This window comes from Poecilia mexicana, unplaced genomic scaffold (genome assembly GCF_051168715.1).
Source record: "Poecilia mexicana isolate PSO_F unplaced genomic scaffold, ASM5116871v1 scaffold_14, whole genome shotgun sequence".
In the NCBI taxonomy this organism is placed as follows: Eukaryota; Metazoa; Chordata; class Actinopteri; order Cyprinodontiformes; family Poeciliidae; genus Poecilia; species Poecilia mexicana.
Genome location: NW_028263383.1, coordinates 18,633,990 through 18,656,050, shown reverse-complemented (window position 1 = coordinate 18,656,050; position 22,061 = coordinate 18,633,990). Strand labels below are relative to the sequence as shown.

Here is a 22,061-nt window from a genome sequence, read left to right as displayed (position 1 = left end):
CAATTTTGACTTCTAATGATTCACTTCCTGCTAGAGAGCCCCCTGGTGGTTGAAGAAAAATACACAGAAAAGCCACACCGGGCTACAATCCGCATGGTTCAAAGTTTAGGAAAAAAGTAGCAGCTTATAGTCCGGAAAATACGGTATCATAGGTGAAATTGAATAATTTCCACGGCACACCTGACGATCACTCACGGCACACTAGTGTGCCGCGGAACAGTGGTTGAAAAACACTGGTCTAAGTCATAAGGGTGTAAAATGAGTTAGAAGCTCCTCTGGCTCCCCCTAGTGGTCTCACAACTGTTTCCAGAAGCAGAAACAACCAATCAGAGCCAGGAGGAGGATCTTAGCAGTGTCAGTTAAGCTCATGTAAGCGCTGCTCACACCCTTCACCTACGTTCACCGCAAAACATAATTTAAGCTGTGGGGGGGACTTGTTCAAATTTTCAGCTCACTGTTTTCTCAGAACTTCCTACTGCAGCTTTAAGGGTCTTTTAACCAAATATAAATATATATAAACCTAAATGTATAGTTTTATTCTGCATAAATTGAAGAAAATTCAAACTTTTCCACATATTTCATCTATTCATAAAAGTTATATCACGCAACCCAAATATTTTAACGCTGAACCTTTAAATACCTGGACGAACCCTCCACCGTGTCCCTGGGTGAAGACAGAAGATACCTCGGCTCCCTCGGCCCTTTAGCTTGATACAGGAATGTGGGGCAACTGTGTGGCTTCGGGGTTTAAGCTTTCCTTCAGCGTTGCTGATTTGAATATCATTCAGCGTCTATTTGCATCTAGTTTTAATAGCAGTTTACTCAGTGAAGCGGAAGATGACATCTTTATCTGCGGTTGACACACGAGGCCGTGCGCCTGCGGTTAGCGTGTGTCTAGTTAATGAGCAGAGGGATGCTGCTGCTGATTAGGGGCGGCAATAAAAAAGAAAAAAAGAAAAAGAAAACGCTCAGCCTCCTACACCGACTCGACTCCAGAGAAGGAATAAAACCGGGCCCAGACCCAGGCGGTTACAGACCGAGTACTGCCAAGAGGTCCGCTTGTTTTTCCCCGTTTGTTTAATTGATTCTGAAACGAGAATTAGAGAAAATAATTTAAGATATTTAAAATTGTTGCTAAATGTTTGGATTTAGTCGTTTTAAAGTGAAAATGGTGAACTGAATTTCAGAGATATGCTGCAGATGTAGTGGCACTCCTGTGTAAAAACATTTAGTAGTCCAACTTTTGTTTATGTAATATTTGAATTAAACGACATCGTGGGATAAAAGTTTATCCACAGATCGTGAAGAAAGGTGAAGGATCTGGTTGTTTTCTGGAGGTTATGAAAACCTTTAAGGTTAATGACGTCATGAACTCCTTTAAATATTTTAAATTAAGACTTAAAAAAAAACAAACAAACATATAAAATCAGTCATCACCATTCCTTCATGGTAATGATCTGATATACTTATATTAAAAAAAGAAAGAGGAAGCGTTGATGTGCATTTCTGTCCACTCTAATATTAGACTGGACAAGCCTGACTCCAGGTCTGCCTGCTGCTGCAGCGCTGGGAATACTGCACACTAAGCCCAACGTGTTGTCATGGCAACCGCAGCAGCTGTCAGAGCACCTCCTGTAAGAGTGACAGATGATTTTTATTACACGGGCTGCAAACACCGGAAGGGTCCCCCTGCCTCCATGGGCGTACGTATGCCAGCCCGATCAAATCGCACTTCCAATGCCAATGATTGAGACGAGGCCTAATTAAAGCCCGGGCCCTCCTGGGCTCACAGTCCACTCGTCGTTGCACACGGCCCACTCTGGCAGTGCTGGCGCCAGTCCCTATGTCACATTATCATACTGGGAAACAATGAGGCGTCGCATACGGTAATATTATAGCACCAATTACAGATTGATGAAAAGACATCTGCTTGTAAATGTTTATTATCATGAATGAATTTCTACTTGTTATACTACGATATACTGAAGCTCATTATAAATAACCAGAATTTAAATTGGCTCTATTTGCAGTGAGCTTATATATTCGGCTGATACATAATCTGCAAGAGCGCTAGCTATAAAAATTGGCTATAAAACTGTGCAAACTGGAATTGTGAAAATAAATTTGCTCAATGGAAACATGTCAATTCAACAAAAAAAAGCACTAGGATGAGGTAGTTTTTCTATGACTGCATACTAGTATTGTTGTAGATAGAAAAATAAAAAAAAAACTTAAATCCCGACAAAAAAAATCAGAAATTTTCAGACAAATTTCAGAAATTTTCTAGAAGAAAAAAAAAACATGAACATTTCTGAATTTCAAGTCAAAAAGTTTGGAATTTTCAGAGTTTTTTAGAAGAACGTGCTCCCCCTTTTTTCTACTTATTATGGCTGTTTTGCTGTTGGTAAAGAAAGTTAGCACACAAAACGTTTTTTATATTGGGATGTAGCATGTCAGTGTGTATTTAATTAGACCATATAGTTGGACTTGTGTGCTGGTGTAATGAAAACATGCCACATGGGTCTAAACGTAAGAAAATGAGCTGAATATCTTTCTCACTGGGTTCAGTGGGGTGAAATTCACAGTGTCCTGCTGCATCATGAAAATATATTACAAACGGGTAACACACGTGCTGCCTTCACTGATCAGAAAAAGTTGGAATTTTTCCATTTTAGCCAGTAAGCAGCCGACTCAGGTGAGAGCTGTTCCAGAAATTGACACCTATTTTAGAAACAAAATCCAGGATCGTTTTCAGCAGTTTGTGTTCTGATCTTCAATCAATCAGTTTTATTTATAAAGCACCTTTATATGCTAAAAGCAGCTCAAAGTGCTGTATACGTCAATAAAAACAAACCCACAATGACCCAACCACACATGCAGAAACACACAACTTTATGGAAATTGCACAAACTACATGGAGATGATCCAATTCTGGAAGTACAGTTAAAAAAGACGGGTCTTGAGCCTGCTCTTAATCTGTGTAATTAAAATTGCAAATCACATCTCTAAACAACAGGAAGGAGTTAAAAGGTTTGCTGGTGATTTGGCCTCAAGCTGCGAAAGCGCTGCGAATTATTATCCCCCGTTTTCTTCTCTCAACTGATTTTGAGCGGCCAAGGTTACGGTGACACCGTGGGCCCGGGCTCGTCTCCGGAGACCGCGCTCCGCTCACTAACGCACTCGAAGACAGCTTCGCAGCAGGGACTCCGATAGCAGAGTGATGAGGAGGCACTTTTTACCCGCGTGGTTTGGCTGACTGCACTGGTTTCCCCGTCAGTGGGCTCCAGACTGCTGTTGATCAAGTTCAAGTCAAAGTTTTCCCGGCGCTCTGGGGGGAAAGTGACTTACTGCCGCTTATTACTACCAGCATGTTTTTTGCAGATGTAATTACAATTCAAAGAATAAGCTTCCTTCCTGGGTTGCCTCTTCGGCAGCGTGTTTCCAGTCAGGGTGAGACTCGGAGAGATAGAGGTGGTGGGTTCCCGTTGCGATCTGTCAGACAGACAGGGCTGACACTTTTGTTGATAATTGCTCTGCCTAGCCATGATCTGAATTAGCATATGAAAGTTGCCTCTTTTTTTCTCCTCTTCCATCCTCCCCTCTCTCTGGAAGCGCATAGCTGTAAGCCAATTTGTAAGTCATTTAAGATGACAGAAAGTGGTTGTATCCCAGAGGTGCTCTTTTCCTCTTGATCTTTAATTTTTTTTTTTTGTCTCTCTCTCCCCTTCAGTGTGTCTTCGCCTCCTCCTCCCGTCTCATCCTTCCTCTTTTCATGTCTCAATTAGAACCACGGTGGAATGCCGTCAGCGGTGCGTTCTGGTCCTTTCGGGTTAAAGCGGGGCGGTTCGGGGCAGATGGTCGCCCAGCAAGCTCGGGTCAAAGTGCTCAGCTACCCCGCCGTGTGTCATCGTGTCCCATGGAAACCCTCACTCTCTCTCAGTCCTCAGCGCGCATTTTTAACCTTTGTGTCTTCCAATGACACATGTGCAAACTGTCCTTGGTCGAAAAGTGCTTCAACAGCACACAGGCGGGATTCTCACTCTTTCTGTTACGTTGCCCGAGCAATTAGGGTTTCGGCGGCGAACCGCAAAGTGTCCTGGAGAACAAAACGTCTACTTGCAAGCTCAGTGTGGCTTAAACAGGGATTAATTGAATCTATTTAGTGAGGAGCCACAGAAAGAGACTTGTGTTTGAGGCACCAGCGATGCCAAAGCAGCTGGGTGGGCCGGGAGGAAGGGAAGAGGAGGCGACCGATGGTCCTGCAAGCCACCTGGGCTGAAACGAAGCCGTAATTTACAAAGCCTACGCACAGGTGTGAACAGAAACCCTCGCTCGAACGTCTGACATGTTCTAACACGGGCTGGAGGCGGGAGGGGTCAGGCGTGCGGTGGGCGGAGCAGGGAAAAGCGTCGGCGAGCATCTTCAGTCGTTATTATTGACCGTTGCTCCCTGCTGCTGCAGGAGGCTGTTAGCGGATTAACACTCTCTTGCCTTGCATGCACACGCGCGTGAAACTACACAGAAAAATATTAATATACAAACAGCTTTTTGTGTTAGGGAGTCTGAGCTACTGCTGGGTAGGGAGGGGTCAGGGTTCATTCAAAGAAGCAATAAAAATTGGTTGTAAAGAAAACAAAGTGACACAATTGCACAAAATATTGATGTTTTATTACTAAAATAGGGTCCAAACTTCTGCCACAGGAACCAAAACTGTCACGTTGAAAGTTTGTATTAAGAACTTTTTTCTGTTTCTTGTTTTTTTATTTTACCTGCTTAAAAATGTACTTCAAACTACTTTAATGCAACTAACTAACTTTTTATGGAAAAAAAGGCATCTGTTCTGTAACACTCAATAATTTCCATTGTAAGAAGATTTTATTTGTCAGTGAAAATGCCGAGGCCACGACCTCATCACGGTGCGGTTCCACTCAGCTCTGGTGTGTGCATCCCCCATCCTCGGTCCTCTGATTGCAACGACCAGGCACCTAAAAAGACGAACACACGATTTCCACACCTGTAAACATGAAAGGCCTGTGGACTTCTTCTCTTGTTTCACCTGTCAAAGAAGAAGAAGACGACTGATGAGGATGAGGAGCAGAAAGATCAGGAAGAAAAATAATACGCACAAGCTACCAGTCGATCAGGACGGATGAGAGCTCAGCCTGGATCTGCTGCCGGTTCAAACTGCAGTTTTCCTTTCCACCTTCACCACATGCATCCTCAGCAAGGGCAATTATTGCAACTCAATGCAAGTCTTCTGGATGCTTAGATAGAAATCCTTTTGCCAATTTAAATTATAAAATGAATTATTTTATGGTAGGATTGAACTGGAATGGATTTAATTGACTTTGAATCTGTCTGTATGATTGGACTGAATTAATTGTAACGCTTTGCTAACGTACTTATGGTATTGAAAGAAGATAACACTGTTCAGGTCTGTCAGTACATATGAGAGCAGTTTCCAATAATTGAACTAGAAACAACATGAACTGCTCCTCATACTGGACTCCAAATCTGATCTTACAGAATTGTGTTTTGTCCCTTTCCGTGTGTTACCATGAAAGCTGCTGCCGTTTTCGCTGATGCCAGACAATGTTTCTAGAAAAGGAAAGAAAGTGGGAAAGAGAGGAACAAGCCACAGCCTGCTGAATGTAAACGGCACCTCCTCACATGTCCTCCTCTTCCTTCTGATTGTGTTTGTTGTGGACACTTTTACAGCGTCTGAACAACTAGCGAGCAAAATACCCTGCAGGGTATCAAGTCAAATCCATGGCCTCCTGTTTCTAACTAGGTCAACACTTGCTTACAGTATCATGGCCATGGCTCTTTACTCTTCTCCTCCACCAGTTTTATTCATTTTTCTGTCGTTCGTGGCTTTCTTAAAGCTGCGGTGTGTAACTTTTATTAAATGTTTGTTAAAACCGTCCAGTTTGTTATGAGACGGACAAAGATCAATCTCCGCCACCTCCTCTCTGAGTTGTTATTGTGATCTGACGAAATGCACCCAAAAACAACCAACCGGAACCAGAAGGAGGGTCTTAGCGCTGTCAATCAACGTTGTGAAGGCACTGCTCAGTGTTCTAATGGCGGAGAAACAACTTGTTGTTCCAGATAAACCATTTGCCTGCTGTCATCGGTTGCATGCTGGCTAGCCTGAGCGTTCACAATGGGTTGTGTTAGCTGCAGCCTAGCAGAGAGCGAGGAGGAGAAGAAAGGGGGCGATGAACAGCGCCACATGGACGGTCACGGGCAGCGCTAAGACCCGCCTCCTGGCTCTGATTGGTTTTCTATGTTAGCTCTAAGAGAAGGCACAGGAGCTAAATTTTTCCACAGATTACGTTTCATACCATTCTGTCACAACAAAGTGGCAGTTTTAGCAAATATGTAGAAAATGTTCTTCATAAAAGTTACACACTGCAGCTTTAATTCGCCAACAAACTCAAGGTAGATGCCGTCGCGTGCTGCGTTTGGTGATCTATACTCCCTTATTTTAAGGATGTGCTGTGTGAGAGTCTCCCCCAGCAGTCTTAATCAGTGTTAAACTGGCATGACAGGACTAAATGAGGGTAATTCAACACCCCATAAAGTCTGCATCATGATGAGCCTCGCAGTACCTCCAGAATCCCCCCGCCGTGCGCCAGCCTCATTTGATCACCGTCCCTGATAGGCCTCTCCATCATTCATGACATAAAATACTCCGGCAGCCACCGGCTACGGCGGCGCACATCGCCCCCTCATAAATATTGACTACCTCCGTCTCCTTCCACGTGTTCATGCAAATTAGCGTTACATTACCGCCGTCCGACCTGCGCAGCCGTGCCGTATCAAAGAGCTCTGTGATCCCCGGCTCCTCGCACTTTAGTCTGGAGCGGGAGGAGAGAAAAAAAAGAAGAGCAGACCTGTGTGTGAGAGTTTCCCCCAGGAGAGAGAGGGAAGAGCGATGAGCTACATGATAACGAGCTGTGTTACACTGCTACACAGCACACAGTCTTGTCACTGCGCCTCGGAGCTGTTCGGAGCTAAATGGGCTGCAGCAGATGTTTGGTGACTACAATCACACAGGGCTGCGTACCTCACTTGACTTGCAAATATTTGCTAAGTGACTTCAATATTGGATCTTCTCTGTTCCCCGCTTCTACAATGTATAAGACGAAACGAATACACTTGGCTGTCTTTCTCTGCTGCCGTCTGTGATTGTCACATCTTCTTTTGTTATTACTAATATTATCGTAAAAAGCCAACCTTCTCCAGTGATGAAATCTGGAGGCAACTGGTCCTTCGCTGATTCCTTCCACATGTCGATCACGGTTCTTTAGAAGATGGCAGTCCATGAAAAATGGACCGTCTTTTCCTCAAATGTCTTCTGGTATCCTCCAAATCATTGACCAAAACACTAGAGCACCACGTTAAGCAATCCCAAAGCATTGCTTTGATTTTAATGATATTTGGAAGACCATTTTGCTAGGATGTGTCGTGTGTTTACAGAGGCAGAAGAGCAGATGTGAGAGCTACCATCCTGCAACTTTTGGATGCATCCCTGCTTCAAAACACCTGAATCAAATGGTCCCTGGATACCAGGCCTCTGTAGACCTCAAATGAAGGGATGCCTCAAAACTTTGCAGCACAGGAATCCTCCAGGAACAGAGGCACTGGAGCCTCTGTTCCTGGAGCCCATTGAGTGGAGCCGTTGTGTTGCAGGTAGCTGATGGCTCACCTGACAGTCGGTCAAATCAGTGAAGGTGACCTGGCAGAAGATGTTTTAACACATTTGGACTTACGGCCCCTTGGCTGACAGACTTCTGGTTTTACGAGAAATGTCGTAGTAATCATCTTTGGGGTGAATCCTTACACCACGGTGCTTTTGTGTTTCTGTTTTGGTTCATTTCTTGGCATGAGTGACAGCGACGGGCCAAACCACGAGAGAGACTCCAGTTGTATTTGTCTAGCGTAATACAGTGGTCTACTATTTCTTTTAATGTTTATTACACAAGACAATTAAGCTGAGTGGGAGCCCAGCAGGGACTAATGAATCAAGAGAAGATGCTTCATGGGAAGAAACGGATAGCTTTTCCACACTTTGCAGTGCGGTGCACTTACCTTGTGGGCAACATAAATATGTCACATGTTGTAACGGCTTCCCCCACAGGCATTTAAGGCATTTATGGGTGTCATTTGATCATCTGTGTTTCACTGATTTTATGATTTCATTAAGGTACATCTACACTTAGAAATGCTTTATAGTGTGCTGATATTGCTTTCTGAATGTGTTTCCTCTCAGTGTCACGGTTTCTAATTACATCCACGGGTGCCCTGTACATCCTGGATGTGCAAATGGAGGACGGGCTTTACAACTACAGGTGTATGACACGACATCGGTACACAGGAGAGACCCGACAGAGCAATAGTGCCCGTCTCATTGTCTCAGGTGAGGAACCAGAGTCTTAAAAGACCCCATCATCAGTGTAAACAGCTTTTCTAAAAGTGAGTCAATTTTTTTTGTTATCCGTTTACCAAGTAGAGATTAAAACACCAGCGTGAGGGAGATTTTCTATCCAAATTAACAAAGATAAGATGAAATATTCCTTTATTAATCCCACAGTGGGGAGATTTGCATTGTTACAGCCGTATAGAGGACAGAACAGAACCAATATAAAAAATATAAAAATCTATATATACAAAAAATACAAGTGAATATAGAAATACTGAAGCAGTATAGTAAAAAAATATGTAAATTCCAGGTGTATATGTTAAGGTAGGCAGATAGGTGATGTTACTCATAGATTAAAGTAAATAAATAATAAATGAAATAGCAATGTAAGTCATTTTGCACATAGTCACAGATAGGCAAGTTATGTTATACATGGTGAATTTCGATATTGCACACAGTTGAGCTCTATACCAGTGATAAGTGAGTAAAGCGAACAGGTTTATTGCCTGTAGTAGAGTAGTGAACCTCTTTATACTTTTAATTTATAAATTTAAAGTATAAATATATGCATATATAACCAAGGAACATTTGGCTGTAAAATTGGGCTAGTGACAAATCCTGTAGGTCATCTGAATAGAAATGAAGCTGACAGCAGAAGAGAAGATGACGTGCCATAAAGGTCATTTGAACTTGGGTGAGAGACAATGCTCCGTCTCTTCAGCAATATAAAGGGGCAGTTCTGCAAAATGGAACTGGGAAGTAAAGAAATGCAAGGATTCAAAAAGGGGGTGACGATCCTTAAAGAGGTAAATGGATCCGAGTCTGGGGTTCTTGCTCAAGCACACTTGGGCATGTGGTCAGGGCAGAGCTGAATCTGAGCTCCTGACCTTGTGCTTGCCAGATGACTTATTTGTTCACAGTGTCCTCAGTTCATTTCAGACAAGTCTGGTCTAAAGTTTCTGGACCTAATGATCACCAGTTACTTAAAACATTTCAGTAGATGCTCCTGTCGACCAAGACAAGCATCACACATTGGGTAAATCTCAACCTGTAGCAACAGAGCTCACGGCCCCGACTTACACCTCGCTCTTCTGCCCTTCAGATCCAACCAACTCAGCACCGCACATACTGGACAGCTTCGAGCGTCGCGAGGTGATGACGAATCATCGAGTGGAGCTGCCCTGCAAGGCCTCAGGTCACCCGGCGCCCAAATACCGTTGGCTGAAGGACAACCGACCTCTGGAACCAGACACACGCTATAGGCAGAGCGTCACGGGCCTGTTGATAGAGCGAGCCCAGCCCAGTGACACGGGGGCGTACGTGTGTGAAGTGTGGAACGGCTACGGCAACGCCGAGGTTGTTGGCAGGTTGCACGTAAAAGGTCAGTGCTCACTGGCAATCTGCTCACCCACCGTGGGGAGTTGAATCAGTTTTATCAGATATCTAAAGTGTGCAATGAGACAATGTGCATATTTCTCCTTCTTGACTTCGATCACTGACGTCTCATTGCCTCCCTAAAACACAGAACCCCTGAAGGTAACGGTGAGTCCACGGAAGGTGAAAGGCAGTGTGGGAAGCCAGGTTTCCTTGACCTGCAGTGTGACTGGCTCTGAGGAGTATCAGCTGTCATGGTACCGCAATGGAGAGCTCATTTACCCCAGCAACAGTGTCCGCATGACAGGCCAAAGCAGAGAGAACCTGGTTATGGCTGGAATGGCCAAGAGCGACGGAGGAGCCTATCAGTGCTTCGCCAGGCATGGCAAGATGTCCGCCCAGGACTTTGTTCAAGTGATACTGGAAGGTCAGAACTCGCAGAGATGAATGGGCGCTTGGAAATCTTTATCAGTTTGTGAATCCGTGATCTCTGAATGCAACATCTGTGCAGTTTTTAATCACAGTTTGCTGTTTTGAATAATTATTTCAGCACTGTAATGCCCAGTCTGCTGAATTTTCAATACGTTTGTTCTGTAGATGCTTTAAACTGGATTTTCTAACATTCTTTGACGATCTTAGCAGACACCATGTGACTGTATTTAAATCCCGTCTGCGTCCAGATGGCACCCCAAAGATTCTGGCTTCGTTCAGCGAGAAGGTCTACAACGTCAATGAGTTTGTGTCACTGTCATGCACGGTGAAGGGCACGCCGGAGCCTCGGGTGACGTGGTCGCTGGACGACGAACCCGTGATCCGGGACAGTCGGCACCGCATCTCCTACTACGCCAACGCCGAGGGCCACGTGGTCAGCCACCTCAACATCACCCAGACCCAGGTCCCCGACGGAGGGGTGTACCGCTGCAACTGCAACAACTCGGCAGGGACGGTTTCCTACCAGGCGCGAATAAACGTAAGAGGTGCTTGTCAGATCAACTCTTCCAGCACACCATCACATACACACATCAACATGTCTTGAGAAGTTTCGTTTTGATGCGACCCTAAAAGCACCGAGATGTGCAGACGCAGAAGGAGTGCCTCACTAAGTTTGTGGAAAGGGTTCAGGTTTTTGGGAGAAAGAGAAACATTGGTTTCAAATGAAACGTTTCAGTGCTGAGAAAGGATGTCGGTTATTTCTCTCACATCTACAGTTGTTCCAAGAACGATCATCTAAATAGGAGTTGAACCAAACTCCGCATGTGATCTCAGCAGTGTAATTTAGCTAAATATTTTAAAGATTTGTGTTTTACTTGCTTATACAAAGTATGAAAGCCTATACCAGTGGATATTTTCCGGTATGTGGTTGGAAGGTACTCTCTTTTAGAGAACGATAAGAGTTGTACTCACTGCAGCACCAGACAAAACAACACACAAGTGAGTAGCAAACCAAACTTGGATGCAATGCGACATTGAATCTACTTCCTGATGTTGTTTAAAACTATTTCTGTTCAAGCTTAGGGGTAGCTGCTTTACCAGTTATATAACTTCTAAACATGTTTAAGAAGTAAAATTCAGGTTTCTACATCATGCAAAAAGCAAAAACTGAAGATAAAACAAAGACTGACATATTTGATTTACAGCCTTTTCCCTCTTATTCTATTGGCCCAATGATGAAGTGCAGTCATTTTTGTTCTTGGTGGCAGATGAACAAGTCAGAATTAGGCAGTTGGTTGCATTCAAATCACATCAACTTATTTTTTGGGCCATTTTGCTGTGATGATCTCGCCCACATTGCAATGGAAATGACCCAACCTATGTAGAGCCAAGTTGAGTTGAGAAGCGATATCATGACTTTCTAATATTGCAACATCTTGTTCCACAACCAGAAACAATTGGATTGAGCACTAAAATGGTAGCTAGTTGTTGATAAGAAGTCATATTTAAATATTTGTATTGCGCTGTCAGATGGACCTTGAACAAACGTCTAATGTGTCATAAAAGCATCAAGCTTCACAGTGAGAACAAAATGCTTCCTGAATATCATGGGAGTCAGAGTTGATTCATACTTATAAAAGAAAAAAGGGCAATTTTTCAACAGAAAACTGTAATGTACAACAAAAAGTGCCAGCTCATAAACTCTAGAGCGGGACAGTCAATCCTTTTTGCAGCCGTGGAACTTGCCAAGTTTTGGGTAGTTCTGCTAATACAGAGGGAAAACCGTGTGGACATTAAGTGTCCTATGGAACCGGATGAGATACGGACTTAAATTTGTGTTTGTAGAAATGGAATTGTAATCAAATTATATTAAAGGACTTCTTATTTTGTGGTAGTTCAAACAACTCAAATCACGTTTCTGGCTGAGATCGACGCTTTTTCAACGTGGCGAAGAAAACGTAGTGAGGCATTCTGGAACGCCCTTGCAGGTTTTCGTTCTCTCACTTTGTTTTAAGAACAAACAAGGCCTGTGACCTTTGTGTTGTTTTTAGAACAAACACAACACAGCACAGCTATCATTCAGCCAACCCCACAGGCCTCAAAATCATTTTAAGAGAGTTGTCTCTCCAATGTTGTCCCCAAGGGCCTGCCAGCATCAGACCAATGAAAAACCTCACTGCCATTGCTGGGCGGGACATGTACATCCACTGCCGCGTCATCGGCTACCCTTACTACTCCATCAAGTGGTACAAGGACTCCAACTTGCTGCCGTACAACCACCGGCAGCGGGCCTTTGAGAACAACGGCACCCTGAAGCTGTTTGATGTGCAGAAGGATGTGGACGAAGGAGAATACACGTGCAACGTGCTGGTGCAGCCTCAGCTGTCCACTCACCAGAGCGTCTATGTTACTGTTAAAGGTAAGGCCCCAGTCGAAACTGGTGCAATGCCTGACACGCAGTGAGAGTGTCAGAAATATCACCAAAATGTTATCGATGCTGTTTTTGATGCAGCAACAGTTTGTGTGTATTTATGAGAAATGATGAGGTAAACGAGTGCACGATCCTTAATGTCCCAAACTGTAGATATTTCTCTGCATACAGGCTACACACAACCCAAAAAGGCTTAATGTATTTGTGTAGCACATTTCAGCAGCAAGGCATGATGAAGACGCAACACCAACTTTGAAACAAGCCGTAAACATCATGTTTGTCAAATCCCATCATCTGTTGTACGTCACGTATGTTAAACAATGACCTCGTTGTTTTTAATCGATGGCAACTCGATTCTGGAAGTTTGTTTCAGATTAATGAAAGACTGAATGCTGCTTGGTTCTGGTTCTGGGGGATGCAGAGCAGAACCAGTAGACCTGAGAGGTCCGGAAGGTTTTTAATGTGTTTTGGTGACAAGCCTTTCAGTGATTTTTAAACTAGGAAACATATTTTAAAGTTTATTCTCCAAGGTTGAAAGCCTCAGCATCTATCTTGACAGGTTTTTGCAATTTTTTTTATCTGTGATTCAGAAAGAGATACTTTTAAAAAAAAACAAGGATAAACATATTCTAAACTCTCATATTGTTTTATGTCTCCAAACGTTTCCTTTTTCTCACTCGCATAAATGAGCATTTATTATAGATCTAGACCGTATTTAATTTTCGTGATTTAAAACATGCATTTTACAGTTCACACAGAACAAACAGGTATTTGTTGGTTTCTCTATGTGACACACACACATAGCAGCGCTCCATCTCCATCATCACAGCCAGCCGGTTCATCTGAAACGCATCGGAATATGCGTCGGTGCTGAGCGCAGCCAGATGAAGATAACCTCAGATGGCTCTTTCCTCAGTGACGCTGCATAATTTCCATCACCGGATGGGTAAGCCCGGCCCCTCCCTCGCTCTGGCGGGCCCTGACGAGCTAACGAGTGTGCGAAGGGGGGAAATCACACAGCGTAGGCAAAAGCTACACTGCGATTCCACCTCGGCTAATTTGCCTCTCGGCTGCTTAGCATTCCTCCGCTTCCGAGAGGAAATCCCCAGGAGCCTATTATGCCTATTTTGTTGTGAATTAAATAAGCACTGAAGTGCTGCTTATTCCAATGCTATTTTAAATCATTAATTTTCCAAAGGATCTGCTTCTCACAGTGGCTACAGCATCCCCAGAGAGCAAAAAAAAAAAAGGGGCGGGGGAGTAGGGAATGTTGTCTGCGTGTGATTAGAGAAATTTCATCTGATTCACAGTAAATAAGCAGTTTTAATTCCTGCAAAAAAACCCAGCCTTGGATGGGGAGGAGGAATGCGAACATGTTCTGATGTTAAACTTTAATGAACAGCATGTAAGCCACATGCCTGCAGGGGAAATACATTTGCATGTCTTCTTCCGTAGTCCCACCCACCATCCACCCGTTTGAGTTTCCCCGGTTCTCCATCGGCCAGCGAGTCTTCATCCCGTGCGTCGTCATGTCCGGCGACCAGCCCGTCTTCATCACCTGGCAGAAGGACGGCCGGCCGATCCCGGCCAGCCTGGGCGTCACCATCGACAACATCGACTTCACCAGCTCGCTGCGCATCTCCAACCTCACGCTGGCCCACAACGGGAACTACACCTGCATCGCTCGCAACCAGGCCGCCGCCGTGGAGCACCAGAGTCAGCTCATCGTCCGAGGTGAGGACGGAACGGGGGGACGATAGACGTGGAGATGAAGCAGTAGAAGTGCTTAGATTTGTTTTTTTGTTGTTGTTTTTTTTTGCTTCAGAATCCAAAACACATTTAATAACCAGAAGTCTGTTTTACTTGCAGTTCCTCCTAAGTTTGTGGTGCAACCAAAGGACCAGGATGCCATCTATGGCAAGGCGGTGATCCTCAACTGCTCAGCTGAAGGCTATCCAGTTCCTACCATCCAGTGGGAATACTCCAAAGGTAAACAAATGCTTGAGATGTGGCCATTTATGTGGACTTTTTGTAAATTTTAGTTTTTCTTTGGGCAGTTAGAATATACTTAAGTTATATTTGGAATTGATTAGATTACTTTGGTAACTTTTAGACCCGTCCATTAATTTAAATGATTAAAAACACACCAGGTGTGTTCTGGGGATGCTTTTTGTTTGGCAAATGTCCAGAATGACGACGGGAGGTTTTCGTAAGATGATTTTTTATTTTTTTTACCACTTTTTGAACTCGAAACATCAGATTAAGTTAACGTTAATGTTCAACTAAGTTGGAAATACATTTTTAGTAATTGTCTATATTTTTGCAAGAAATAAAGGGTGTATATTTTTAAAACAATCAAGTCGGAAGTGAGTCCAAGAACCAAATCACCTTTTTCCACCCACTGTCTTGATTGGAAATTTTTGGTTTTGGATCTTAGAAGCTCAAACTTACATGAACAAATCAAACATGTGGGGAAAAAAAAGGTGCTGGTGGCAGAAAAAAAATGAACTTTTTCATCTGGATGCAAAACATCTATGCGAGGTGGTGGTAGCATGATGCTGTGGTGATACTATTCTTCAGCAGGGGACTGAAGCTGGAGCTAAATACTGTTAAATTCTGGAAGGAAACCTCTTAAAGGGGCAGTATTATGTATTTTCCTGACGTATAGTGCTATTTTATAGCACAATCATGTAACTCTGCTAATTACAGTTACTTTAGTTTTTATGATTATGCTGTGTACATCAAAAACAACTTAAAAGGCATTGAAGTTGTTATCTGATGCCTTGAAATTGATTTCTGTCTCTTTAAGAAGCTCCTACCCACATCATCACAACAATTCTTCTCCACTGATGTTATTTACAACCGTTTTTAGGAGCACTGTAGTTTGTATGATCATCTCAGCAGACTGGCTCCACCAGGTGTTTGCTAATTGCTGCTACCGCTAGTCTGGAGGAGCTCAGAGGGTTGGGAGCTTTGGGAAACAGACGATACATTGTATGAACAGGGATCAAGTTACTCCTAAGTGGTTGCCATGGGACCCCATATTAGCAGACGACACAAATATCAATTTTTTCGCAATGACTTCATCACAGTCCTGCTCTGCTTTCTCCGAAAGGTGCCGGGGTACCTCAGTTCAAACCCATCGCCCTCAACTCGGGCTTTCGAATCGAGGTTCTGGTGAACGGCTCTCTGCTCATCAAGCACGTGCTGGAGGAAGACAGCGGCTTCTACCTCTGCCGGGTCAGCAACGACGTCGGGGCCGATGTTAGCAAGTCCATGTATCTGAACGTCAAAAGTAAGTCTCACCTTCAAATACCTCCGTTCTGAAAAGACTCAGGGAGCATTTTATGACTTTAGGTCAGGGGTCTCAAACTCCAGTCCTCGAGGGCCACTGTCCTGCAACTTTTAGATGTGCCTCTGCTGCGCCACACCTGAATAGAATAATTAGGTCATTAGCAAGGCTCTGGAGAACTGATCTACACAAGGAGAAGGTAACTAAGCCATTTCCTTCCAGTGTTTTGTACCTGTGCCACATCTAAAAACTGCAGGACAGCAGCCCTCGAGGACTGGAGTTTGAGACCCCTGCTTTAGGTGGTTTGTCCCTGGCTGGTGATGTTCTAGAAACAGCTGCTGTTAAACTCAGAGGTGAAGCTGCATGTCTAAGAGTAGCATCCTGCCGATTGCTCTGTACAGAGTCAGTACTTCCTGTTAACTGCTGCTGTTGCATTGGTGAAAGTAAAGAATTTAGTTGCTGAGTGAGTAAGTGGGGATTTTTTAAGTACTTTGGATTAAGCCCTGGATTCTGCTTATAGCCAGAAACTGCAGTAAGGACTTTTTGTGGAGCAGGCGTTTGAGAGAACTGGAGATTTCTTCACCTTGTATTTGCTAAAAGACAGAAACATTTTCTTCACGGTGCAAACAAACACCTAGCAGTACAGCGTAACATAGAGAACGTCAACGTTTTTTTTTTTTTTTTTTTTTTATTTCCAGAAAATGCCAGAGTTGAGTTTTTTTTTAAGCACAGTGTGCCATCTCCAGCTTTATTCTGGCTGGATGCACATTTTGATCAGTCATTGCTAGATGAGGCTTGGGACCCTACAGCTCTTATCAACCTTAAGCAGAGGACTTCCTGCCGAGATCCTCGCTGTCTGCCAAACGGCAGAGTTCCTCTGCGACTCTGTCTCACTGAAGGCTCAGAATTAGAACTACATGTCTGAAAATACTGGAACAGGGCAACACTTCATGATGTGGTAAAAAAGTGTCGCTCCTCGTAAAAGATTTCTTTCTGTTTTGCTTTTCATGATGTTCTGATGTTATTCCCTCATCATAAACATACATTCAATGTTGACTTGATTCTTTCATGCATGTTTGAGAAATCCTTGAATCTCCCACGGCAACCAGTCAGCTGTGCAAAACGCCTGCATGGACCTAGCTCTGCTTTCATGGTGCAGTCTCCAAGCCTCCACCTCACTAAGCAGCCGTCCTGCGCGACATTCCCACTCAGCTCCTTCAGACTAGCCACCAGCAATTAGCAAGCAGTTCAGTTGAACTGTATATCAGCTGAGCTCTTTATAGGAGCTACTTCTGAGTGCATTGCTGGCAAAAACCTTGCTAAAGGGTTAATAGAGAACTTCCTGAAGGCAGAGTTTCAGAAAGAGCAGGAATTTTTAAAGAGACAGAGGCCCAATTTCAAAGTGCTAAATTACCATCTCAAATTTCTTTGTTTTATATACACACTGCTCAAAAAAATAAAGGGAACACTCAAATAACACATCCTAGATCTGAATGAATGAAATATTCTCATTGAATACTTTGTTCTGTACAAAGTTGAATGTGCTGACAACAAAATCACACAAAAATCATCAATGGAAATCAAATTTATTAACCAATGGAGGCCTGGATTTGGAGCCACACACAAAATTAAAGTGAAATGTTCCCTTTATTTTTTTGAGCAGTATATATATATATATATATATATATATATATGTATATGTGTGTGTGTGTGTAGCATTTTTATAAAAACTGAAGGTAACGTAGTAACTTGATTGTGTTATAAAATGGCACCAGATGTGTGGAAAATACATAATACTGCCCCTTCTTGTCACCGTAGCTAAAATCACCTGGAATGAATTAGGGGGATATTAGCTCTAAATTATCTATTGAAAGCCATGATTTGATCTGCAGCTGTGTTGATGTTGGGTGAACATACACCAGAATGAAACAGGAATAACAGGAAATTTCTCTGGAAGATGAATGAAGCTGCGAGGAACTCTGTGTCCGGTGTGCACAGCTTCTCCCTCACAACGACGGTGAAACACAGTTTTTATGTTACTTTTACGTTCGCTTAGCATATGCTGCCTTGTACCTTCTGATTTTAGTCACCAAGGAGTTCTCAGCATTTTTTTTGCAGCAGTGTTGACCACAGTGAGGCTGCTGGATGGTTTGATTGGCCTTTTTCTTGACAGAAACTTTTCTGTTTCCCACTTGCAACGCTAGCTTGAGGAGCAAAGCAACTTGACAGTCAGCCAATCAGAAGGATGGACATTTCAGTAACTTATTTACTTATATTGATTGAAAAATTAAATGGTTTCCTTTTTTTTTTTTTCTCTCAAAGTTTCTGAGGCCTCCATAACTCCACGTTTGGTCCCCCATGGGTCCCGCTATCCCCACTTTGAGAAACACTGTAGTGGAGCATCATCACAGTAGAAACTGTGAATAAAAGGCATGAAAACCTACATTACCTGCTCCCTCGGTGCAGACTGCTGCATTCGCTCTGTCATGCTTGACTGTTTTTTTAGCAATAGATCTCCCAGAAGCTTGGAGACGCTTTCATTACTTTCCTTTCTCTTTTTTTCTATTAACCCACATTATCAATAACATGTCAAGGCCTGAAACCTGGGTTTCATATCACAGAGTATCGATCTCCGTCGTGTTTCCTGTTTTTTTTCTTCTGGGCCTTTGTGTGTCTGTTTGCGGCCCCTCCGGCTCGTTCTCCGCTCCGGAGCCATCTTGCTGTTGTGGCACTTTTCCCTTCCTGATTTGTGTCTCCTCTCTGCAGGAGGAAGGCCCCTGGGCACAAGGAGAGCCACACCTTGCTGCATGTCCCCTGTGGGGGATGTGTGTGTGTGCATTCAGACAATGAGCTCATTAACCTTTAAAGCTTCTCCCTACGTTTTCTGGGTGTAATGTGGACCATCTGAAGCTATGATGTTCTGTACGCTGCATGCTGTTTATCCAGGCCAGCCTACGCCACTCCAGCGGCCCTGGCTACTTAAGAGGCTTAGGAGCCAATTAGGGTGGAACGCAGGCTGACGCGCTCATGTGATGGATAGCATGGTGTGTGTGCGTGTGTGTGTGTGTGTGTGTGTGTTACCGGCTGTCCAAATGTGGCTTGATGTGTGAGTAAACACACAGGAGAAAAATCAATAGAGCGAATCTGAGATGTATGGAACAGATGCATGGATGGCAGAGATGCTCTCAGGTGAGCAAACAAGCACAACACAAAGGCGCCCATTTCACACAGGACTGCGCCATTTAACATAAAGAGCTGGCTCCGCCGCAGCCATTACAAAGGAATAATGGCCCAGATGAGCGAGCTAGCGCTTCCCCGTAGATGCCTCTCCGCCATGCTATTGTGGTGGACTCCCCAGGAAATGAATTGCTGCTATTCTGATGTCATAACTTGGCACTTTCATTGTTATGAGACGTGTGTGCGCGCACAAGCTAATGTCTCGTCACAATACGGCAAGCACCGCGCGCCGGCTGCTCTAGCAGCTTGCCCTCGCTGCAGCAGAATTAAAGCTGCAGTGTGGAACTTTTATAGAATATATATAGTTTTTAAATGTTTGTTAAAACCGTCACCTTGTTGTGACAGTATGATATGAGACGGATAATCTGTGAAAAGATCAATCCCTGAGCTATTACTGCTGCTTGAAGAAGCACAACGCTCCAGACCAAAAACAACCAATCAGAGCTAGGAGGCGGGTCTTATCACTGTCAATCATGGTCAGTATGCTAATGGGGGAGAAACAACTCACCGTTTAAGGAAAAGCTGTAGTGACCATGCTAACTAGCCTTAGCATTAACTACAGGGTCTGCTGTCAGGGATGAGCAGCGCATACATGAGGGTGGTTGATGAGCGCTAAGACTCTCTTCCCAGCTCTGATTAGTTGTTTCTATTTAGCACTGCTAGAAGGCAGAGGAGCTTGATTTTTTTTCACAGATTGTCTGTCTCAATATGTAGAAAAACATTATTTGATCAAAGTTACATGCTGCAGCTTTAAACCCCGTGGGTTTGGGTTCGCTTGGCCTCCTTCAGCAGCCATATTTTTTAGTGGATGCAGTCAGTCTCCAATCCGGCTGCAGGTGGAGGCTTGAACTGATGGTTTTAACGCAATTTTCAGTCAAGCATCTCCACTGTGGACCCAAAACAGATGCAATTGAGCCAATTCATTACCAATGCACAGTGGATGCTATCAGAGTCAGTCAGCAGCCACTCAGTGTTTATCAGAGCCAATTAAGACCAATCAAGCCCGCTAGACATCATAATGTCTGAAGACGGTGATGAGGGCAGAGTGTATAACGAGGCTTCGGCGGAGAGCGGCGCTAAATGGTCTCATGGTCACTGAGCTGTCCGTTAGATTTCCACGCTGCACCGCAAAAGTATTCACACCCCCAGAGGTTTTTTCACATTTTGTTTTACGTCCCAAGATAAAGTAGTGGAGGATTTATTTGGCGGATGACATCATTTTTAAAAATAATCTAAAAAGTGTGGCATGCATTTATTATTCAGTCTTTCACAGGGTTGTTTTTTTTTTTGTTTTTTTTTTGGAGAGTCTACCAGCTTTGCTTTTCTAGAGACTTGAACATTTTCCTGGTCATCTTTGCAGAATAGCTCAGATTCACTCGGATTTTACGAGAGCATCTGTGAGTCAAGTCTCGGGGGTTTTGATTTGAATTTAGGTCTAGACTTTGATTAAGCCGTTCGAACACAAGAACATGGTTCAATCTCCATGTTTGGGGTTGTTGACCTTCTCGACGGTGAAACCTTAAAACCTTCAGACTTTTCTAACAGGTTTTCTTCCAGGATTGCCCTGCATTTAGCTGAATACAAGCTCACGCCTTTTAGGTCATTATTTTCCAAAACCTTCTTTCCACTTTATCATCATGTGCTGCCATTTGAATAAAAGTCCTGAAAATATGTGGTCGCAACATGACAAAATGCGAGAGGGTTCAAGAAGATTACATATTTATCTACTTGTGGCCTTCATGTGATGTTATCATTATCCAGCCCTCCTCCGTGCAGCTCTACTGCCAGGCTACAGGCTGCTATCATGCTCCATGTCCGAGCCAATCGTGCAGCTAAGGGAATTATTTCAGTACATTGCAGACGGCCATTGAACCAGTCAATGATGTGCGATTTCGCCTTTTTTTACCCCTCTCGCAACCCCCACCCCGCTTCAGCACCCACATATAGTCTGGCCCCCGGGGCAAAAAGCTGCATGTTCGTGTTCCCTCGCCTAGCGCTCTCCGCGGTGCCAGGCCGTTGCCTGGCCCAACCTACGGACTCCCAGAATAGGGGAAGCAGCTCAGCATGTGGACCAGAGGGTGTGTTTTAACGGAACTGGATATTTTAAAACCAAAATCCAAACAAACAAACAAAAAAAAAAGAAGACAAGTTATGGCCTCTGTGGGGCATAAATCTCCTGAAGATCTTGCAGTTTGAGGACTAATCGATTACGGTTTTAGTAACCGCTCAGATCCACCAGAGAAATGATCAGTTTCCTGAGTTCCCCGGCTTTGCGGAGTATAAAATGTTGAACCAGTCGTCCGTCGACAAGTTGAAAGAAGGCTACTCCAATTTTGCCTCACTTTGGAAAACGACATTTTGACTTTGACGTTTAAAAATACTTCTAAAAAAAAAACAGAGGAGAAAAAAGAAAAAAGGTAAGAATTAGAACATGAACACAGGCTCCTGCAGTACAACAACAAAGATTATAATCTCAGATAGAAAGTAAAGTAGCAAAACCTGGAGGTGTAAAAATTTATGGTCATAAAAACATCTCAAACCACTTAGTCACTCTATTACAGTAGCACCGTTTTAAAACTGCAGCAGGCCAAAAATAGTTTATTCTTCCTATTTGGGTTAAATGTAGATTACAGTTTCACACTCACTTAAACTAATGAACGGTTGTTTGTAGATGAATTATGTTACCTCTGTACTGGTAAATTGTTTTCTATTGTAGTAAGTTCATAAAAAGACACTTATATTTATCTAAAACCTTTTATAATGATAAAAAACTAACTGAAATCAAATCACCAAATTATTCAATTATAATGATTTTTTTTGTATCGGTATCGGCGATATTAATCATACTTGGTATCAGATTGATCCCA

At 43.5% G+C, this 22,061-nt stretch overlaps 1 protein-coding gene across 1 annotated transcript in view; it reads left to right on the top strand.

Moving 5' to 3' along the window:
• dscama (Down syndrome cell adhesion molecule a) overlaps positions 1-22,061 on the top strand; it is a 101,636-nt gene that overhangs the window by 58,436 nt on the left and 21,139 nt on the right. The window contains exons 4-11 of the mRNA XM_015001131.2: positions 8,279-8,425; positions 9,531-9,809; positions 9,954-10,229; positions 10,483-10,779; positions 12,378-12,653; positions 14,121-14,399; positions 14,535-14,654; positions 15,781-15,960. Of these exons, the coding sequence (XP_014856617.2) occupies positions 8,279-8,425; positions 9,531-9,809; positions 9,954-10,229; positions 10,483-10,779; positions 12,378-12,653; positions 14,121-14,399; positions 14,535-14,654; positions 15,781-15,960 (1,854 nt within the window). The remainder of the gene's footprint in view (positions 1-8,278; positions 8,426-9,530; positions 9,810-9,953; positions 10,230-10,482; positions 10,780-12,377; positions 12,654-14,120; positions 14,400-14,534; positions 14,655-15,780; positions 15,961-22,061) is intronic.